Here is a 20,577-nt window from a genome sequence, read left to right as displayed (position 1 = left end):
CCTATGCCTGCTGGTTTGGGGATTGAAGTAGATCTATTTTAGTTTATTAAGGAGGTGTCCAGGTACTTCTCTCTTTTATCAACAGATTTTAGTCCAAAATGGTTATTGAATTAACAAATATTTCTTAAGCATTGCTGCCGTATGCCAGGCTTTGGAACTAAAACAATGAATAAGATGAGAGACACTATCGGACAGAATACAAGTCCAAGTAGGCTTGAGCTACACTACATGTACTAGTTTTGTGACTTTAGCCAAGTCACTTAAATATTTTGAGCTTTAGCTTACTTGTCTGCAAAATACAGTTAATGATAATTTTTAGGGTTGTTAATCTAAGACATGATTCCACACCTGTGCAGTCCAGTAGAGTGAGACAGACATATCACCAAGTAATTGCAAAAAAAATGGCGTGGCATGGTAGAGATGAAAGAGTGAGCAGTGATGATAGAAAGGAGTGTCCGCTCTGCCTAAAGAGGGACTCGGGAAGGCTTTACAAAGGAGGTAGTATTTAAATTGTGCCTTGGAGTATGAGTTGGAGAGGCACACGGCACATGTGGAACTGCTCGATACATTTAGGAAACTGCTGTTTGTTCAGGATAATTAGACCACAGGTATGGGCAAATGACAGACCGGAGAGGCAGATCACAGAGGGCTGTGGTTGCTACCCTGAAGATCTTGGACTTTATTCTGAAGGCTGCTGGGAAGTGTTAAAGAATATTCAGCCATCAAATTTGCTGGTGGTGAGGTGTGTTGAAACTGATAGTTGAAAGTGTCTTTAAGCCATTATGTTTGAAGAGGGCCTGAAATAAGGTCATGGGAAAAATTGAAAGGAGGTGACAGATTTGAAGAGGCTTAGGTAGTAGAATTAACAGGACCTAAAAGCCATTGGACTACCTGGGGAGAAGGAATAAATAGCAATTCCCAGGGTTTTAGGCTAGAGATAAAAAGCACTCTAAAAATTATAGGGATGGGTTCCTTTCCTTTTTTCTATAGAAAAAGACAAATTGTCTTGAGTATAGTTTTCACAAAGTTTAGTAAGGTACATCCCAGACTGATTACGTAAATATGAGTGCCATAGAGGAGAGTCCTATTTATTCTGTAGGTGGCATTAAGGAAAGAGCTAAAGAAAACATAACTGTATACGTATTGATAGGTTTGAAAGTAACAAAGGTCTGAAAAAAATTTTAATGTGATTGGTTGATGAGAAAAAAAAATTTATGTTTAGCATTTTAGTGTTTTTAAAGTGTGCAGTCTTCTCATATGTGGAACTTGAGAAACTTAACAGAAGACTATGGGGGAGGGGAAGGGGGAGAAAGTTACAAACAGGGAGGGAGGGAGGCAAACCATAAGAGACTCTTAAATACAGAGAACAAACCGAGAGGTGAAGAGGGGTGGGGGAGAGGGGAGAATGGGTGATGGGCATTGAGGGGGGCACTTGTTGGGATGAACCCTGGGTGTTGTATGTAAGTGATGAATCATGGGAATCTACCCTTGAAACCAAGAGCACACTGTATACGCTGTATGTTAGCCAATTTGACAATACATTATATTTAAAAAAATAATAAATAAAAAGTGTGCAATCTTGAATTTGCATTAGTGTTTACATATTATAACTAAATTTTATTTTTGTGAAAAAGATATTAGGATGAATAGTTGCTCTGAAAATTTATGTACAAAATGTTTAAAGTATATTATTTATTCACTATTTTTGTTCTATTCTAGTTACTCTCTCTGGAAATGGAGAAAACGGTAAGGCAATTTAAGTCTCAATTTAAGTAGAATATTTATGGTATCGTAATTGCAGCCTGCTTGCTTTTATTTAGTGATGACTATATGTGTTTTTGTTTTCAGAAATAAAATCTGTGTTTTTAAAGTTTAAGTAGGAGATACAGTATTGTGTTTATTCGTATTCATTCGATATCTTTTCATTTGTGGTGTTTATATAAGTTGGAGTAGCTGTTATTTTGTAAGGCACCTAGTACCGAAACTTCTTTGATATATTTATGTGCATATTTATGCCTTGTATGTTCTTCAGAACTCTTGACAGTGGTACTTCAAAGATTTTGTTTCTTTTTTTTTAATGTTTAGTTATTTTAGAGGGACAGAGAGAGCTTGAGTGGGGGAGGGGCAGAGGGCGACAGAGAATCCCAAGCAGGCTCCACCCTGAGCATGGAACTGCCACAGGGCTTGGTCCCAGGACCGCAAGATCATGACCTGAGCCAAAATCAAGAGTCGGGTGCCCAACCAACTGAGCCATCCAGGCACCCCCAAAGATTTTTAATACCCGTTCTAGCTAGGGTTGAAGAGGGGATTTTGTTTCATGACGCCCAGATTTTACTGATGGTTCTCTTGATAATGTGTTTGTTAAAAATAATGCTTTACTGCTCACAGACATCTTACAAAATAACCAGACTAAATTTGTGAATTGTATTACGAGTTTATTTTGAAAGGGAATTCTACTTTTTGTAACAACTAGTCAACGAGATAATGCCTAGAGGGAAAAATCATTGCTCAATATTTCACCAGGATAAAAGAAAATACTAAGTTATTGAAATCAAATTTCAAAAATAAAACTTGATTTGAGATACAAAATCCAGAGGATTTCTAAAACAGTTGAACGGTTAGAAATTACTGATAAATACTTATTCTTATTGGAAAGAGGCATTAAGCATGTAGATCTCAAGTTGCCTTTGACTCTGATCTGTCAGTTCTAGCCAGGGTTGGAGAGGAATATAGACTTCCTCCCCTTGGTAGGCTTGATTTTCTTCCTTTAAATCAAAACTGTTTTCTATATGTGATAGCACAGATACAGAAAGAGAAATTTCTGAAGTATTTATAAAAGAACATTTAACTTATTATTTCTTGGGGCTATTTTGCCCATGTCTTTCAAAGATTCTTTTGATGGAGTTTTTTTGTTTGCTTATTTGTTTGTTTTTTTAAATTCACTTACCGGTGATTTTTGAATCAGATTTTTTGATTTATAGATTTTTTTTTTTGCTTTGATTTAATTTGCTTAGTTAACTAAGATTTTACTTTGTTACTTCTGACCAATGGTTTATAGCATATATATGTGACCAGAAGTTTTCTTACTAACAATCACATTATTTCTAATTTATTTAAAAGCAGTATTTCATCAGGGCGCCTGGGTGGCTCAGTCAGTTGAGTGTCCCAACGTCGGCTCAGGTCATGATCTTGCGGTTCGTGAGTTCAAGCCCCATGTTGGGCTCTGTGCTGACAGCCCAGAGCCTGGAGCCTGCTTTGGATTCTGTGTCTCCTTCTCTCTCTGCCCCTCCCCTGCTTGTGCTCTGTCTGTCTGTCTCTCTTCCTCTCACTCCCTCCCTCTCAAGATTAAAAATAAACATAAAATAAATAAATAAAAGCAGTGTTTCATTACATTATAATGTGATAATTTCCATTTGTTAAGAACTTATTATATTTCAGGCATTATGCTAAGAGATTTATCTGTTTTGTTCTTTTAGCTGAGGGTTGAGATTTTTAAAGCAGAAACCATTTTGTTCTGTGGAGAGCAGAAATACTCTAAAAATATATTAAATGTCTTTAAAAATATTTTGAGAGTATATTGTTTCATATGCTGACCTTAGTTGTAAGTAACTAAATGATTAAGAAGTTTAAAGTACCTCAAGGTTACCGTTTATCTCAAAGCTATACAGTAGTATACAGACGAAGATTGACAAATTTGATTGAATATGGAGGCCAGGCAAAAATATAAATAAGTGAAGCAAGCTAAGTAAAAATAATACTGCAGACTCAGTAAATGCCTCACTGTTCACATAAGAGTAGGAGACTGAGCTCCAGTATACTTTTCCAAAGGAAAGGCAAATGAAGGAATAATAATGAATCCATTGGGTAGACCATGGGGTTCAACCTGAAGGGAGCAGAGATTTTCAGAAACCAGAGTTTTCAGTGAGGGTGACAATCAGTTTTAGTGGACGTTGAAAAGAAAGCAAATTTGAAGATAGATGGGAGATGTGGGAAGGATTTTATCTTGGCATCAGATGTTGGCTCTGAAATCGGATGTAACTACTAAGATGGTGGGTAAAGTGAAGGAAACCTACTTTTGGAAAATACGACGTAATGAAAAGAACCTTGGATTTTTGTCAGGCGGATGTGGGTTTGAATTCTGGCTTTATCATTTACTAAGTGACATTGGCAAGATACTAAATTCTCTGAGCCTCAGGTTTCACATTTGTAAACTGAAAGAACACCTTCCAGGACTATAGGGAGGGTTAGAAATAAGGTACACATTATATACCTTCAAGTAGGCTTTCAGTGGGTGGAATTAGTGATCGGAGTAGCTGTGGTCAAACGTGGCTACTGAGAAGTCCCAGTGGTTTACAGCGCATACACCGGTCATGCACGTGGAGTCACTTCCCAGCAGTGTCACAGCCAAGGTGATACTCTGAACAACACATTTTCTACTGGCCATTGAGATGGGCTGGAGGCAAGGAGACCAGTTGGCTTTTGCAGTGAACCAAATGAGATAAGCAACAGGATATGAGCTGTTACATTGAGAGTGAAAATAACGAGAGAGAGTTTACTTTGAGAGAGATTTTAGGAATTGGAATTTGAAGGACTTTGTGCCGATCAGCGGAGCGATGTGAGGAGTCCTTGGGCCCAGGCTTCCCACGCCAGTTAACTGTGGGACTGGTGGTTCTGCTCTCTTAGCCACACATGCACCAGCATAACAGCAAAAGAAAAGGGTGGGTCCAACGATTGTTAATTTTTTTATGATTATTTTATTTCAAAAGAACACTTTTTAAACCAGAAGTGAGAGAAAAATAACCTCAGACCAAAGGAAGAATAGTACTTCGAATTCAGTACATGTTAGCTTTATGAAAACTTCACTACATTGTTCTTAATGTTTCTCATTTCACTGCAGACCAGTGACAACTTTTATCATTTCTTTAACTTGGGAAACACTGAAATAGGGAACGTGCAAAAGGAACCAAATTTTGAGAGGAAATTAAGATTCTTGGATAGTAATGATAATAATAGCCAGTACTGGGGCTCCTGGCCGGCTGAGTCAGTAGACATGTGACTCTTGATCTCAGGGTTGTGAGTGCGAGCCCCACGTTGGGAGTAGAGATTACTTAAAAAAGTAGCCAGGATTTATCAAGGATTTATTATGTACCAGGGACTGTTTTAAATGTTTTGCATGTATTAGGTCACCAATATTAAGCAGCTAACTTTAATGAAACAAATTAAGTGCTTTAACTGAAGTCTGAGCAGATTTTGGAGGGAGTATGGTACGAAGAGGTAATGAATTGCAAAAGTAATGGAGAAGGCTTATGTGGAAGAAGTAATATTTGATCTCAACTTTCAAAATGAGTAGAATTGCAGACTTTTATGCTTGTGTCTACTTTGTTTTGTTCAGTGGTTTGTGGTGCCACATTCCAAATGGAAAAGGACTTTAGGCACCTGGTAAATAGTCCTTGCTTCTTTCGGAAACCTGTTCTGCTTCTTTCAAATAGAAAAACTGCAGAAACAACAAAAAGCTTTGAATTATATCTGTGAGTTAATATTTGGAGCTAAGGGTGTTTGAATGTTACGCTAATCTACTTGGGAACCAGTTATGGCCCGAATTTTAAGTGGCTGAAAATTCTTGGGCACCCTTTGTTGAAAGGAGAATGAAATTTAGCGTAACTTTTCTGGACAATCCAGGAACTGAGTTTTTCAGATGACTCATTATTCACTGTGATGGGAACTCCCTGTATTACTTTCAGCTGATAGTTCCTTGGACTTAATGTTCATGGTGGTGGCTTCTGTCTTAAATAAGTTTTAAATCATTTAAAATGTAACTTTTAGATGTAACTTAGAAAGACCTTGAAATACACTGAGAGAAGGTGTTTCAACTTGAATCTTAAGCGTTTTAATAAAATCAAATCTCCTCTCAGACTGCAGTCTTTACTTATAAACCAGGCTGATAACCCTTAAATGCAGAAATTGAATGTTTCTTCATATCTGTAATTGTTACGTCATGCAGATAAAGGCGTTTACATATTTGATGTCTTCAGTAGATTTTCATGAAGGTTATTTATTGGATTAAGCCTCCTGACCCTAAATATTGTGTTTTAATGTAAAGCTTCTTCCTGTTTTCACCTGGATTCAATGAAATGTTATTTGTTTTTATTTACCAGGAAAGGCCGTTGTTTACCTTGTGGCTTTCCATCTGTTCTTTGTTATGTTTGTATGGTCCTATTGGATGACAATTTTCACATCTCCCGCTTCCCCCTCCAAAGAGGTAAATTTCATGTTGGTAAATTGCCAAATGCTGTAGCTAATTGTGGAATTATTTTCCCTGTGTTACCTTCGTTAAAACTTTATTACATAATGCATTTGTTCTGTTTCCGCTCATGAACTCGCTTGGTGACTCCACACTGTGAATGTGAGTCGTCAGCCCGGTCTCAGATACAACCCGCTCAGCACACTGAGATCGAGAATAGTGCTAAAGTTTGCTTATACTGGTATTTTTCTGCCATGCTATGTTTTCTTAAAGACATTTTTTTTTTTTATTGGAGTAAAAAATCTGAAGGGACAGAGAATTGAATTAGAGAAGTAGAGTTTATTTTTGGACACCTTAACGTATTTTCTCAGGCCTGAACAAATATGCTGCGACAGAAGAAAGTTTTGGTTGTGGAGAACAACTTGTCTAGGCTATTGTTTGTTATACTTTAGTATGTCTAGTGTTTCTTCTAATTTGAGGTTCCACTGGGAAAAATAATGTGAGTAAATATTCATGTAGAGTCAGTTTCAAGACCAGTATGTTTCTCCTGCCTTGACATAGCTGACTGACATTTGGTATAGCTAGATGGCTAAGAATATGCTCTCTGGCGTTAGGGTTACCTGAGTTTGATTTTCTGCTCTAACACATTACATAATGTCTCTGAACCTCAGTTTTCTCACGGGAAAATGGAGCTAACAAATAGTGCCTGTTTCCGTAAGATGTTTGTGAGGATTAAGTGAGATTCGTTCACGTAAAGCTTTTAACACAGTACCTGCCACGTGGTTGGCAACCAGTGATTAGGTGATGATGATAATTATTTCCCCCCCCCGTCAGATTCTTTCAGAATTATAGACCCTGTGTTTAAAAAGGATACCAACGTTCATTTAACTTTTTGTAGAACATACACACAGAAGAGTATAAACATAAGTGTACACTCGATGGATTTTCACAAACCGAGCACCTTTGAGCAACCACCCCCCAGTCGAAGACACGACACATCTCCAGCGTCTCGTCAGCCTCCTCGTGCGCCCTCCCAGGCACCCACCTGCCACAAACCACTCTCCTTCCCCCCTAATAGCATCAGTTTGCTTTGCCTGGTTTTGCACTTCATGTAAATGGAACCCTACACTCTGTGTGTTTGTGTGTCTGGCTTCTTTCATTAACATTCCGTTTGCGAGATTCATCCGTGTTGTTGCATATAGTTGCGAAGCATTCATTCTCATTCTTGTTGAGTATTGGTTGCGGTAAATAACAGTTTGTTTAACTGGTCTGTTGTTCGTGGGCAAGGGCATTTGGGTGGGTTCCAGTTTAAGGCTGTTAAAAATAGGGCTGCTGTAAACATTCTTCTGCATTTGCATATTCTATACACATACATGCATATCTACAGACGTACATCTATAGCTCTTCTGGGTAGATGCCTAGGATTACAACTGCCGGATCATATGTGGTGTGTAATTGAGCATTAAGAAAATGCCAGATGGTTTTTGCCCTTTTTTTCTATTGGGTGCTTTTGTTTTAAGGGGTAGTGAAATCATCGATCAAACTTTGTGTTTCTTCAGATATATTCTTCAGACATTTGCAATAATTAGTCGCCTCTTAAAGTTATGTTACAAACTGCCATCCATACCTTAAGCTCTGAGTTGAAAAGGAACTGATTTTATTGGATCGCTTAATACTAGTGATGGCCATTGAAAATATAGCATGTGTAGAAGTAAATGGTTCTCATTATAGGAAAGAAAACATAGAATAAGAAAAACAGTCGGTAATGCTTTTGAGAAGCAGTACAGTGTAGAGGTGAAGAACTCAGGCTCCGGCCCCAGACTGCCCTGGCTCAACAACATTGGAGACTTCCCTCAACCGTCTGTACCTCACATCTGTCCTGTAGAACGAGGACAATACTAGTATATGCCTTACGGGATTGTTGTGAACGTTGAATAAATTAATAATATGTGTGGTTAGTAATGTTTATGATAATAGTATATGGTTAATAGTGTATGTAAAGTGCTCCGAAGAATACACAGCACGTAATAAGCGCCATTTGAATGTTATTTACTTATTTTGGTTGTTGTTTTGTCACATTGCATCCATCTAGCATTCAGCCCAGGACCTAAGCCGTTACATACACCCCCATTCTTCACGCTCCCTCTTCTGAGAAGGTGAGCTGACTGCCCCGGCCTGTGGCCAGTGGCCCTGCCATGGCATGCTCTACCTTCCTGTCCTAGAACTTACCTCCAGTTTCATAGTTGCCTGGTGCCTTGAATGCATCACTTTACTGTCCGTTTATTGAGGGCAGAGATCATTTTCATGCTGTTCTGTGCTACACCCGTCTCCCCACTACTTAGCGCATAGGTGTAAGGTGTTCACTACTGAATGAGTTAATTATGAAATTATCAAGGGCAGCTAAGTTAAGCTAGAGTGACAGCCAGAAAAGAGCAGGAGTTTGTGGTTCTCTGATGGCCGACTGAGGTAGCTCCTTGTAGGAGTTACAAAGCTGTGAGGCGGCTCCTAAAGTAACTGCATTAAAAGGACTCTGTGAGCTGAGAGGTTAGAAAAACACTTGGCCATCAGACGCAGGGAAATTGTTTGAATCTAAAAAGCTCTACATTTTTAGGAAAGTTAAATTATACATGCGGGTACTTTTTTCTTTTTTTTCTTTTAGTGTTTTTATTTTTAAGAGAGAGAGCGTGCACAGGCGGGAGAGGGGCGGAACGAGAAGGGGGAGAGGATCTGAAGCGGGGCTCTGCGCTGACAGCAGCAAGCCCGACGCGGGGCTCGAACTCACAAACTGGGAGATCGTGACCTGAGCCGAAATCAGACGTTCAACCGACTGAGCCACCCAGGCGCCCCTGGGTATATTCTTCATTCTTTGTCAGCAAGTACTTAGCACCTCCTGTTTACCAGACTGTGCTAGGCTCTGGAAATTAAAGGAACAAGACAGACATGGTCCTTACATTTTAAAGGGAGAGACAGATGGTAAACAAATGATCATAACTGTGATACGTTTACCTAGTTTTAGAATGAGAACATGATGATGGAGTAAAGCATAACAATAAAAGCCACCAGGGAGAAAAGCTACTTTGGGTCGTACGGTCAAGGGAACCTCTGAGGACGTGGCACCTAAACTGAGACCTTTATGAGCACAGTATCTCTCTCACTGAAGTACTAGCTTTTTGAAGGGAGGATCTTCGTTGTTTGTTGCTCCGTCCCCATTGCCTCGAGTCAGACGTCATACACAGCGGGCAGGTTGCCAAATATGTGAATGAATGAACCGTGAGGAGGAACAGCATCTGAAGAGCCAGCAGGCATCTTCTGTCACTAGGCGTCCTCTCTCCGAGGACAAGATACGGCCCCATCGCTCCTCCCATCACCCTGCAGCGGCTGCCGGCCAGCTACAGGGTGCAAGCCGTGCTCCTTCGCACGGTGCACGAGACCCTTCGTGACGGCCACAGGGTGCAAGCCGTGCTCCTTCGCACGGTGCACGAGACCCTTCGTGACGGCCACAGGGTGCAAGCCGTGCTCCTTCGCACGGTGCACGAGACCCTTCGTGACGGCCACAGGGTGCAAGCCGTGCTCCTTCGCACGGTGCACGAGACCCTTCGTGACGGCCACAGGGTGCAAGCCGTGCTCCTTCGCACGGTGCACGAGACCCTTCGTGACGGCCACAGGGTGCAAGCCGTGCTCCTTCGCACGGTGCACGAGACCCTTCGTGACGGCCACAGGGTGCAAGCCGTGCTCCTTCGCACGGTGCACGAGACCCTTCGTGACGGCCACAGGGTGCAAGCCGTGCTCCTTCGCACGGTGCACGAGACCCTTCGTGACGGCCACAGGGTGCAAGCCGTGCTCCTTCGCACGGTGCACGAGACCCTTCGTGACGGCCACAGGGTGCAAGCCGTGCTCCTTCGCACGGTGCACGAGACCCTTCGTGACGGCCACAGGGTGCAAGCCGTGCTCCTTCGCACGGTGCACGAGACCCTTCGTGAGCTAACACCTTAGCAGCGTCATCTCCGCTGCTTCTTCCTGGCCCTCGATAGCCAAGTCCTATCTCGTGCTGACTATACCTTGCTGCGGTCACGTCTTCGTGCTTTCTGCATGCTGCGCCTGTTCCCGAGATTCTCTTCCCCTCCTTGTTTTCCCGCAAGATTCCTGTTTATCTCTCAGAACCCAGCCCGGACCCCACTTCCTCCAAGACACTTTCATTGGCAGTTCCCGCTCCCTCCTGAGGGAGCTTTCATCGTACCTGGCACTTACGCTGATTTGTCATTCGTACTTCTCTGTCGGCGTGGCTGACCTTCCGACGTGACCTTCCATGGTCCATGGCATGGCTGACCTTCCAGCCGTGACTGGACTGTAGAAACGGACTTTGGAGGCAAGGGCCACGTTGTTACCCGTCTGTGGATTCCTGTTACCTGGAACAGTGCCAGGTTCTTAACTGGTGTTTAATGTGTATTTAAATGGAACCATCTGAACACTGAATTTAAGATACTGGCGTTTTATAGTTTGAATGATACTCATAGCTTTTAATGAAAACCAGATACATAATAATAATTTCAGAACTCGAACCCATTAACATTTTTTTTGTTCCATTCCTCACCTAAAATTCTGGTGTCTCGTGAGATTTTCATTTCGTGTAAGTTTTTCATAGTTTGTAACAGTAGTCCTTAAGGCAGAGTGATGATGTTGAGGCCTGGCTAGAAATAGGACGGTCCAGGGAAATCTGTTCACGTTTTACAAGGAATGTCTCCTTTCCAAATACATATTTATCCTCATACCATATGGTTCTTATACTTTACTGTGAATGCGACAGGGGCACATCATGTCAGGAAAGAACTTTTAATTCAAACAAGTTACCAGTTATAATTCTCTTAAAAGAGAATGGGCCATTTTGCAAAGCAGGGAAGTACTTCGTTATCTGATTCAAGAGGGACTGGACCTCAGAAACGTCGTCTGAAGATTCCTACCTGCCCGGGAGGTTAGATAAGTGACCTCCACCGTCTCAGGTTAAGATTATGGGAATCTTTTCTGACTGCTTTCTGTCCTTTTTATTTGTCTGCATTACTCCTTACAAATCATTTGGGGATTTCTTGTGCCATCAAGATTTGAGTGTGAGAACCAGGTGAGGTAATCTAAATAGACTTCCCCATCCTGAACTGTGGTGTCTGGTCAGGTTAGAGTAATAGTCTGCAAAAATCAAGAACATTTATTTTACGTTAGCAGTATGGAGGGACGCATGCTGGAGTAAAACTCAAAAGACTTGTGTCTGAATGTCAGCTCTGTCGGCAAATGCGCAGTCTTAGAAAGTTCCTCAACCCAGAGCTCCTTCTGACATGCCAAACTGTTGCCTTGTTTGTAACAGGAGAGACTGCACTGCTAAGCTAATACTGTTATTATGGATGATGGGGCACCAGGAGTATGAAAGTTTTGTAGTGAGTTAGCAGGTGGATGAAAATACTTGAATGGAAAGAGATGAAACTCCATTCAAGCAAAACCCTGTAAGTAAAAATTGAGAAACAGAGCAAGTCTCAAGCCATTTTTAGTTTAAAAAGAAATTCTGTGAAATAAAGAGAGAGAAACTGGAAGCATCTATCTGCCTGAAATTATAGAGGCATAAGACTCAGGGTCCTTGAGATGCTGGGATGACCACGACCTGACAAGAAGAGCAGCTCTGGACAGTCCTTTGTGGGGAAGGTGCTGTTCAAGGAAACGAACTGCAAGCTGGCCACACTGTGGGATTAATTTAGACGTGAGAGATGGAAACTAGAAATAACTCCATAAAGGAATCGCTCTTGGAGAAAAGGAGACTATGCCTGCCTTGACAATCCTTAGTCATTTTGCAGAAAGTACTCCTGTTGGTTAGCCTTTTCAAAGCTAAAACAAAGTAGTAAAAGAATGGCTTGTCCTCACTGAGATATTTGGCCAGAAAATAGTTGGACCCCATGCCCGCGATTTAACCTGTTACCCAAAGCAAGTGAATCTTTGGGCATCCTTCCAGAAATTAAAAATTTCTTGACACTAATTTTCAAACACCAAAGTTTTTCTAATAGAAAGTGTATACTTAACCCTTTTTGGTTGGGAGGTATTTAGTTTTGTCTGTAGAAAGCAAAGATACACAATTTTCTAGTTCATATTCTTTCCCATCGTTAGAATAGAGGGCAGATATTTTTTAATCTGTCAAAGGTATGTAGTTTTGTTAAAATGTACTTGATTTAGCCTCTTAAATCTGAAAACAAATTTTGCCTTCATGGAAGAAAATGTTTTTTGTTTGTTCTGGATAAAACTTTCTTTTTCTGAGTGTGATATAGTTCATGATCATGGGATTAAAAAGAATTAATAGTTATTTCTCCTTTTATAGTTCTATTTGTCCAGTTCTGAAAAGGAACGTTACGAAAAGGAATTCAGCCAAGAAAGACAACAAGAAATTTTGAGAAGAGCGGCAAGGGACTTACCTATCTACACCACATCAGCTTCAAGGAGTAAGAAAAACCAGTCTTAAGTTTTCCTTTCCATAGAATTTTTAAAATATAATTAACCCTGCCAAGATATGTCTGCATGATTTGACTATTAAATGGATATTGTGATTGCTGCAGATAATGTCTTCAAGAACAAGATTTTCCCGTGTTCTGTATCTTCTGTGGTATTTCAGAGATATGTCCATATGTTGATAATTGATTTTTTTTTAATTTTTATTTATTTTTGAGACAGAGAAAGACAGAGCATGAACGGGGGAGGGTCAGAGAGAGGGAGACACAGAATCCGAAACAGGCTCCAGGCTCCGAGCGGTCAGCACAGAGCCCGACGCGGGGCTCGAACTCACGGACCGCGAGATCGTGACCTGAGCCGAAGTCGGACGCTCAACCGACTGAGCCACCCAAGTGCCCTGATAATTGATTTTTTAAGGGGCTCACTATGAGTCTCTGTGCATTTTTTTTCCAACTCAGCATCATGGCTAAAAATTTCATTTGTTATTCTTAGTGAACCATCTTTTGGAAATTCTGGTTTGAATTTGAATATCGTGTGTCATCACAAGAGTAATTTTTTTTTAATCAAGAATGCACGAACTTAGAATGGATAGGAATAAAAGACACAAAGGGGAGGAAGCCTGTTCCAGTTTTTGGGTTTTTTTTTAACGTTTGTTTCTTTTTGAGGCTGGGGGAGGGGTAGAGAGCGAGAAAGAGGACCCGAAGTGGGTTCTGCGCTGACAGCAGTGAACCCAGGGTGGGGCTCCAACTCACTATGAGTTCGACCTGAGCCAGAGTTGGGCGCTCAACCGACTGAGCCACCCGGGTGCTCTCGGTTCAGGTTTTCAAACTACTATTCAGGGAGCCAGAATTTGAACTCAGGTTAGTCTGGTCCCACAGCCACTGGTGTTTCCGCTGTCCCGCTTCCTGCACTGAGGTGGGTGATCCTCCAGCACCTTCCTTTTCTCAGGCGGGAGTCTTACGACAGGGGTGAATTTCTGAGTGACCAGTGTGGTCACTTCAACGTAGGAAATTGTTTTACGTTATGTATTCCGTACCTCCTGAGTTTGTTCAAATAGCAGATACTGTAATGGCCGGCAGTTATTCAGTTCTGAGTGCTTTACACACGCTCATTTAAACTTCACAACAGCCCTGTGCGGTAGACACTGTTGTCTTCATTTTACAGGCGACGAGACTGAGACACAGAGAGGTTGATAACTTGTTCAAGGTCAGACAGAGACTGTGTGAAAAATTGGAATAAAATCGAGGTGCTGTGGCCCTAGAACCCACTATGCTGCTGAAGTCCGCGGGGAAGCAAAAGGAACTTTACTTTCGTATAGTCACATACAAGTTGTGACTAAGGAAGTACAAAGTTTGTACCAGACTTTAGGAGGGGGTATTTGATTTTTAAATTTTTCGTGCGTTTAATACTATTCGTTTTGTATGACTAATACATTGCCATACATAACGAAAACGTGAATATCAGATCAGACCCCAGCTTTTCTATTACTAGTGTAGTGAGAGTCACTAGCTTTGTAAGTGCTTGTGTCCTTATTTTAAAACAAGGCTAAACATATCTCCGTCTTTGGGTTAGTGGAAATATTAAGTGAGATACGTAAATGAGATGTGCATTTAGTGTAGATCTTGGTATGTAATTATAAATTTTCAGTAAATGATAGCTAATATAAAATAATCCTTTTTCTATTCAATCATGAAAAGTGTGGTTTACAATAATTATTTGCTCTTCTAGTTCTGTAGATTAGACATTCTTAACCTAAAATCCAAGATTTTGAAGAATTTATGAATCCTGAGATAATATGCAAAGTTGTGGGTACGTGTAGCTTTCAGAGTAGCCCATTCATAGCAAGATCATCTGATTTTCAGAGCAGTACATGTGTCCTGAAGAGTTAATAGCCACTGATGTAAAATCTTTACACTTTAAGCTTTATTATTTTTCATTAATTATAATGACTTTCCTCTAATCTGAATAATATCCTTCATCTATTCAGTCTTACACACTTTGCTGGTGATTATTTAATCCTCGGGACAACCCTGAGGTAGGTGATGCACTTGTCCTCATTTTAGAGATGAGGACATGAGGCACAATGAGGGGTCCAAAGTCCCCGAGTGATAAGGTCTGAGATTTACAGCTTCTTACCTTCTGACGACAGGCAGAGTCCTGGCTCTGGAGCACTGTTTCATACTGCACTTCAGCTGCTTAGAATTCCAAACTTTGGGGACTTTTATTCTTTTTTCTTGTTGTAGAAGTCAAATCTATTCATTCTTTAAAAAACAAAATTACAGAAACACGTATTATAGGAAGTGGACCTTTCATAGACCAGAGACGAATGAAAGTGACAGAGCTGCCTCCACAGGAAGGATCTCCGGGGGCAGAAGGGAAGCTTTTCACTCACTTCCTCTTCGGTCTTTTTGAACCATGTGGACATATTATTATCTATTCATCAAACAAACAAAATTTAGTCTCCACAGGGTGGATCCAACCAACGTCTCTCTCCCTTTGTCCCACAATGTTTCCCTGCATCAACTCTGTGCTGAAGCACTCTGTCTTTCCCCACCTTTTTGAAATGTCTTTTCCTCTGCCTAGAATGATTATTTTTTCCTCTTTAAATCCAGTGTAAGTTTTAATGTCTACTTTTCACCCAGTTCTATTCACTTGAACAAGAAGTAATTTTTAAAAGTGCTTGGAACGGGGCGCCTGGGTGGCGCAGTCGGTTAAGCGTCCGACTTCAGCCAGGTCACGATCTCACGGTCTGTGAGTTCGAGCCCCGCGTCAGGCTCTGGGCTGATGGCTCAGAGCCTGGAGCCTGTTTCCGATTCTGTGTCTCCCTCTCTCTCTGTCCCTCCCCCGTTCATGCTCTGTCTCTCTCTGTCCCAAAAATAAATAAACGTTGAAAAAAAAAAAAATTAAAAAAAAAAAAAAATAAAAATAAAAGTGCTTGGAACTTCTCAAATTCTTACCTTGTCGATCACAAATCACAGCCTCATAGTCATTTCTGTTTATCTCACCGCCTCGACCTGATTCTAAGAGTCTGGCAGTCAGGAGTTTCTCCCGTGGTCCCTAACGAAGTGTCTCATTAATAGGCCCTCGGTAGGTGTTGGTTGAATGAATCTGTCCCTCCTCCGGGGCCGCTCCTGCGCTCCCTGCACGTCACTCTCGTGCGGGGGCCTTGCCGACCTTCTCTGTGCCATCCCAGTCCTAGGGTCGCGCCGTTCGTGCACTTGGGAATCTAACTAGCCTTCTCTCCATGATTTTTCCCATCATAGTCCGAATTTCTATTTTATCAGGAATTGTAATCATATATTTACCAGAAATAATTTTTATTATCCTATGAATAACACCTGCTTTATTGAGAATCTGATATGTTGTAGAAGATTTTGTATTTACTCTGCACGGCAATCCCTTACACGTGGTATTATTTGCACTTACACAGGAGGAAACTGAGGCCGTAGAAAGTGAGTTACTGACCCAGGGTCACGCGGTTGGCGGGAGAACTGGCATCTCACCTGACTGGTGACAGAGTCCCTGCTGCTCCCAGCACGGTGCACTGTCACCACACCCTTACAGGCTGGCTTTTCCAGAGCTTATCAGTTTCCTCTTGGTGTCTGTGTTCCTGTCCTTTTTGTTCTTAATGTTGATTTTATTTATTTCGAGAGAGAAGAGGGCGGTAGAGGGGCAGAGACGGAGAGAAAGAATCCCAAGTAGGCTTTGCCAAACTGTCAGCATAGGGCCTGACGTGGGGGCTTAACTTCATGAACCGTGAGATCATGACCTGAGCTGAAATCAAGAGCCAGACATTTAACCAACTGAGCCACGCAGGCACCCCTCGTCCTTTCTTATATTTGCATGGAGATTGCTGACCTTTTTCTTCTCTTCTCCCCCAGTTTTCTCCTAAAACTCTTGCTTCTCCACTTAATACATTACAACCAACTTCTTCCTTCTGCTTTCAGATATGCGTCAAAGTATGTCTCTCTTAAAAACAACAACAAAAATTTCAGGGCACCTGGGTGGCTCAGTCGGTTAAGCATCCAGCTACTGACTTCGGCTCAGGTCCCGGCCTCACAGTTCGTGGGTTCAAGCCCTGCATCAGGCTCTGTGATGACAGCGAGGAGGCTGCTTGGGATTCTCTCCCCGCTCCCCGCTCCCCGCCCCTCTCTCTGCCCCTCCCCCACTCACATACTCTCTCTCTCAAAATAAATAAACTTAAAACAACAGTCACAACAAAAATTTGGTTCTGTTGATACTCTAACTACTATTATATTTTGAGTTAGATCCTCTGGTAAGCTGTCTGTACCCAGGGTCTGTGCTCCTTCCCATGTGATTCCAGACAGCTGGCCGCCATTCTCCCTACTTGAGCTCAGTGGCTTTTGCCCTCTGACTTCTTGAGAAGCTTTCTTCTTTTTGCTTTTCTAGTATAGTTCTGTTCTGCATCCTTGAATGATTATTCATCCTCCTAAATTTTTTTCTTTTTTTTAAATTTAATTTAATTTAATTTTTTTTCTTTTTTTTGTTTTTCTTTTTGGAGAGAGAGAGAGAATGGGAATCTTAAGCAGGCTCCATTCTCAGTGTAGAGTCCCATACGAGGTTTGATCCCACGACCCTGGGATCATGACCTGAGCCAAATTCAGGAGTCAGATGCTCAGCCAACTGAGCCACCCAAGCGCCCCTTTTTTTTCTATTTCTTAACTTCACAAGGGTGCCCTGCCCCAATTCTTTTTGTACTGTTCCTCCAACTTTTGTTTTCAGTTATGGAATTCTGACACCGTGCTATTGTGATCATTCGTTTATTATGTCTCAATTTGTTTTCTTTAATAGTTTTCAAGAATGAGTTCACTTTCCTCATATGAATCAGAGCAGATTCAAGGACACTGTCACACCAGCACTCCCTTGTATCCCAGACCCTTTCTTGTACGTCGGGTACATGGGCGGAGTTGCAGCTACACTCGAGGATTGCTTGTCTGCCTGGAGGCCTCCCACCTCCCTGCCCCAGGGCTGCAGCGTCCTCCCCGGGGATGCAGAGGGAAGAAGGTGTAGCCCTCTCCCCCTGGGGGCCCGGGACCCATCATTTAAGGCTCCACACTCTCCGTGGCCTGCGCCGCCCAGTTCAGCATCTCCCGCTTGGTTCCTGTTCTGGGTTTCTTGCACCGATGTGTCTGTGATCGGTGGGTGTCCGTGGGATGAGGTGAGCTCGGGGTCGTGCTGCTCTATCGTCTTCCCAGGCCTCCCCCAGGACAGCTGTCCTTGAGCCACCTATTATCCAAACCTACAAACCCAGACAGAACTGGACGCATCAATTCAGACTTTAATACCGTCAAGCAGTATTTGCCACGTGGCAGAAACTCTCTGAATGCAGTACTTGCTGCATGAATGGGTGAGAGAATGAATCCATGAAAAACACCTACCCCAGGCCACCCGGCCGGCCCGCCCTCACCTGGGCTCCCTTCGGTGGTTTGCCGCCTCGTTCATCTAGGTGCCCTAGACCAGAAGCTGACCTAGAAGTTTGCTGATTGCTTCCTTTTCCTCGGTTCCTCTATCCACTCAGTCCTCAAGATCCACCACAAGTCGTCTTCAAACGTCTGTTCAGGGGCGCCTGGCTGGCTCGGTCGGTTAAGCGTCTGACTCTCCGTGGCAGCTCGGGTCATGATCTCACGGTTTTGTGAGTTCGGGCCCCGCACGGGGCTCTGCGCTGACAGCGCGGAGCCTGCTTGGGGTTCTCTCTCTCTGCCCTTCCCCCACTCACACTGTGTCTCTGTCTCAAAACACATAAATAAAAACTGAAAAAAAAAAAAAAAGTCTGTTCAGTTTAGTCTCCTCTCAGGGCAAAATTACCATCTCAGAATTTTGAGTAGAAGAATAGGGGAAAAAGAAACTAAGATACTCTTGACCCTCATCATCTTACTTAACCGCCAGTTCAGCTGTGTTTAGCCTTTGGGCAGATTACTTCCTCTCGACTTTGGGGTGTTTTTCATCTGTTGAATGGAGAGATCAGCTAGCACATTCCTACGGTCCTAAAGCTTTACTTTTTCTACATTGTCTGGTTTTACCTCCCTAGTGTCCAACCCCGGTGATGGGGTTAAGGCCCTCTAGAAGGCCCTCAGTGTAGTACGGCTTACTCATTTAAGGAGTGGGTATTTACCTACATCCCCTTCATTTTAAAGACGTTTTTGTTGAAATTACAAAAGTAATACATGCACATGATTTAAAAAAAAACTTTTAGGGCACCAAATGAAAAGTGAGGTTGCCCTTCACCCTGGCAGTGTTCTCCAGGGGGACCCTTATATCCTTGCAGAAAATTTTCACACTTGGCAGAGTATTACAAAACTTACATGCAATTAATATATTTCAGCAACTAGGGTGGATAGGTATTAACCAATACAGATTTAGTTACCTGGATAGTGCCTTTTAGCAAGTATAACATTGCTTCAAAACTTGAGAATAGCACTTTGTCTCTCTTACATGTTAATTCACCTCTAGAAGGTGGATATATTTTATTGGGATATGTGAAGAGAAAAGAACATACTTATTTCCCTTAGAGATGCGAAACATGCTGTATATTCAAACTGTTCCACAGTTTGCTTTTTTTCATCTGATATATTTGCATTTTTCCAATTTAGGGTACGTGTGTATTTTGTATGGAAAATTCTCGTTAAAGTCTGCATAGTATTCCACTGTATGGATAGATATAAAATGCCTAGCCATTTACATAATTTAAGTAATTCATAATATTTTATTGTTAAAAATAATGCTATAGTGAACATGTCTGTAGAATTTTCTAGAAGTAGAAATCCTGGGTCAGAGAACATATACATATTGAGTTTTTATAGACGCTCCCAAATTTCCTTCCAAAAAGATTGTAACACATGACCGCGTACGTGCAATTTTTAGAGGGTATCGCTAATTTAAATTTTTAGTTGAACCTATTTTCTGTGCTAGGAAACAAACAGTAATAGTACAGGAAATAGGCTCAAACAAATAGGATCACAAGTAATAGGCAGCAACTTAGGCTTTTAACTCTCACCCCAAAAAACTACTGAAAAATATGAAATGGTGTCAGGAATTGGTGGGTATTTCCAGTATCTTAAGGGCAGGACTGCAAGACAGAACTGGAACCAGAATTGGAGAGCCAAAGCTGGGAGCTTGTTTCTTCTTGTTCCTGCAGATCTGTTTGAAATCAAACACTGTCTGCCTCCAAATGAGTTTTCAGTTTTTCCCCAAGTCACGTGGCAGACTGTCACCGTCGCGTGTTTCCCAGCTCCAGGGCTCCGTCTCTGTTCTGCGTCCGCGGGGGAGAGAGCACGAACTAGAAGGGGGAAGGGTGGTCTGAACTTGTCCCTGAGAGGAGGAGAGAGTGGCTTTTCGACCAGGCAGATACCAGATACGCCCCAAAGAAGCCCACTACACTTAGAACATCAAGTAGAGTATTTACCATTTAATTGCTCTAACCTGTAAAAGTTTCAACAGTTTGCGAGAGACCCTTGGCCTTGTTGCCAAGTTGGTACAATCTGTTTGCTTTGGAGGCCGTCACACAGAGAACAGTGAGCATCTAACTATGATGATATTGTTGTTATTCATCCATAATAATGGTTTTAAAAAGTACTTTTGAGGGGCACCTGGTGGTTCAGTCGGTTGAGCATCCGTCCGACTCTTGGTTTCAGCTCAGGTCACGATCTCATGGTTTGTGAGTTCTGCATTGGGCGGAGCCTGCTTGGGATTTCTCTCTCCCTCTCTCCGCCCCTCCCTGGCTCGCTCGCTCTCTCTCTCTCTCTCTCTCTCTCTCTCTCTCAAAATAAGTAAACATTAAGTTTTTTTTTTTAAATGATTAGTTGCCAGTTTCACAGTTATTTGTAAAAGAATGAAAGCAA

The 20,577-nt window shown here is 42.0% G+C and overlaps 1 protein-coding gene across 4 annotated transcripts in view; it reads left to right on the top strand.

The window, feature by feature from the left end:
• Positions 1 to 20,577, top strand: part of ZDHHC20 (zinc finger DHHC-type palmitoyltransferase 20) — a 71,310-nt gene that overhangs the window by 23,746 nt on the left and 26,987 nt on the right. For 3 of the 4 annotated variants that reach the window (XM_042929021.1, XM_042928942.1, XM_042929101.1), the window contains exons 2-4: positions 1,720 to 1,746; positions 6,156 to 6,259; positions 12,591 to 12,711. In XM_042929021.1, the coding sequence (XP_042784955.1) occupies positions 1,720 to 1,746; positions 6,156 to 6,259; positions 12,591 to 12,711 (252 nt within the window). Of the gene's footprint in view, positions 1 to 1,719; positions 1,747 to 6,155; positions 6,260 to 10,253; positions 11,731 to 12,590; positions 12,712 to 20,577 lie in introns of those variants that run through there. The other variant, XM_042929186.1, reaches the window with a different exon arrangement.

This window comes from Panthera leo, chromosome A1, assembly GCF_018350215.1.
Source record: "Panthera leo isolate Ple1 chromosome A1, P.leo_Ple1_pat1.1, whole genome shotgun sequence".
In the NCBI taxonomy this organism is placed as follows: domain Eukaryota; kingdom Metazoa; phylum Chordata; class Mammalia; order Carnivora; family Felidae; genus Panthera; species Panthera leo.
Note: the sequence above shows the minus strand (reverse complement) of the source record. Positions and strands in the feature narration are given on the sequence as shown.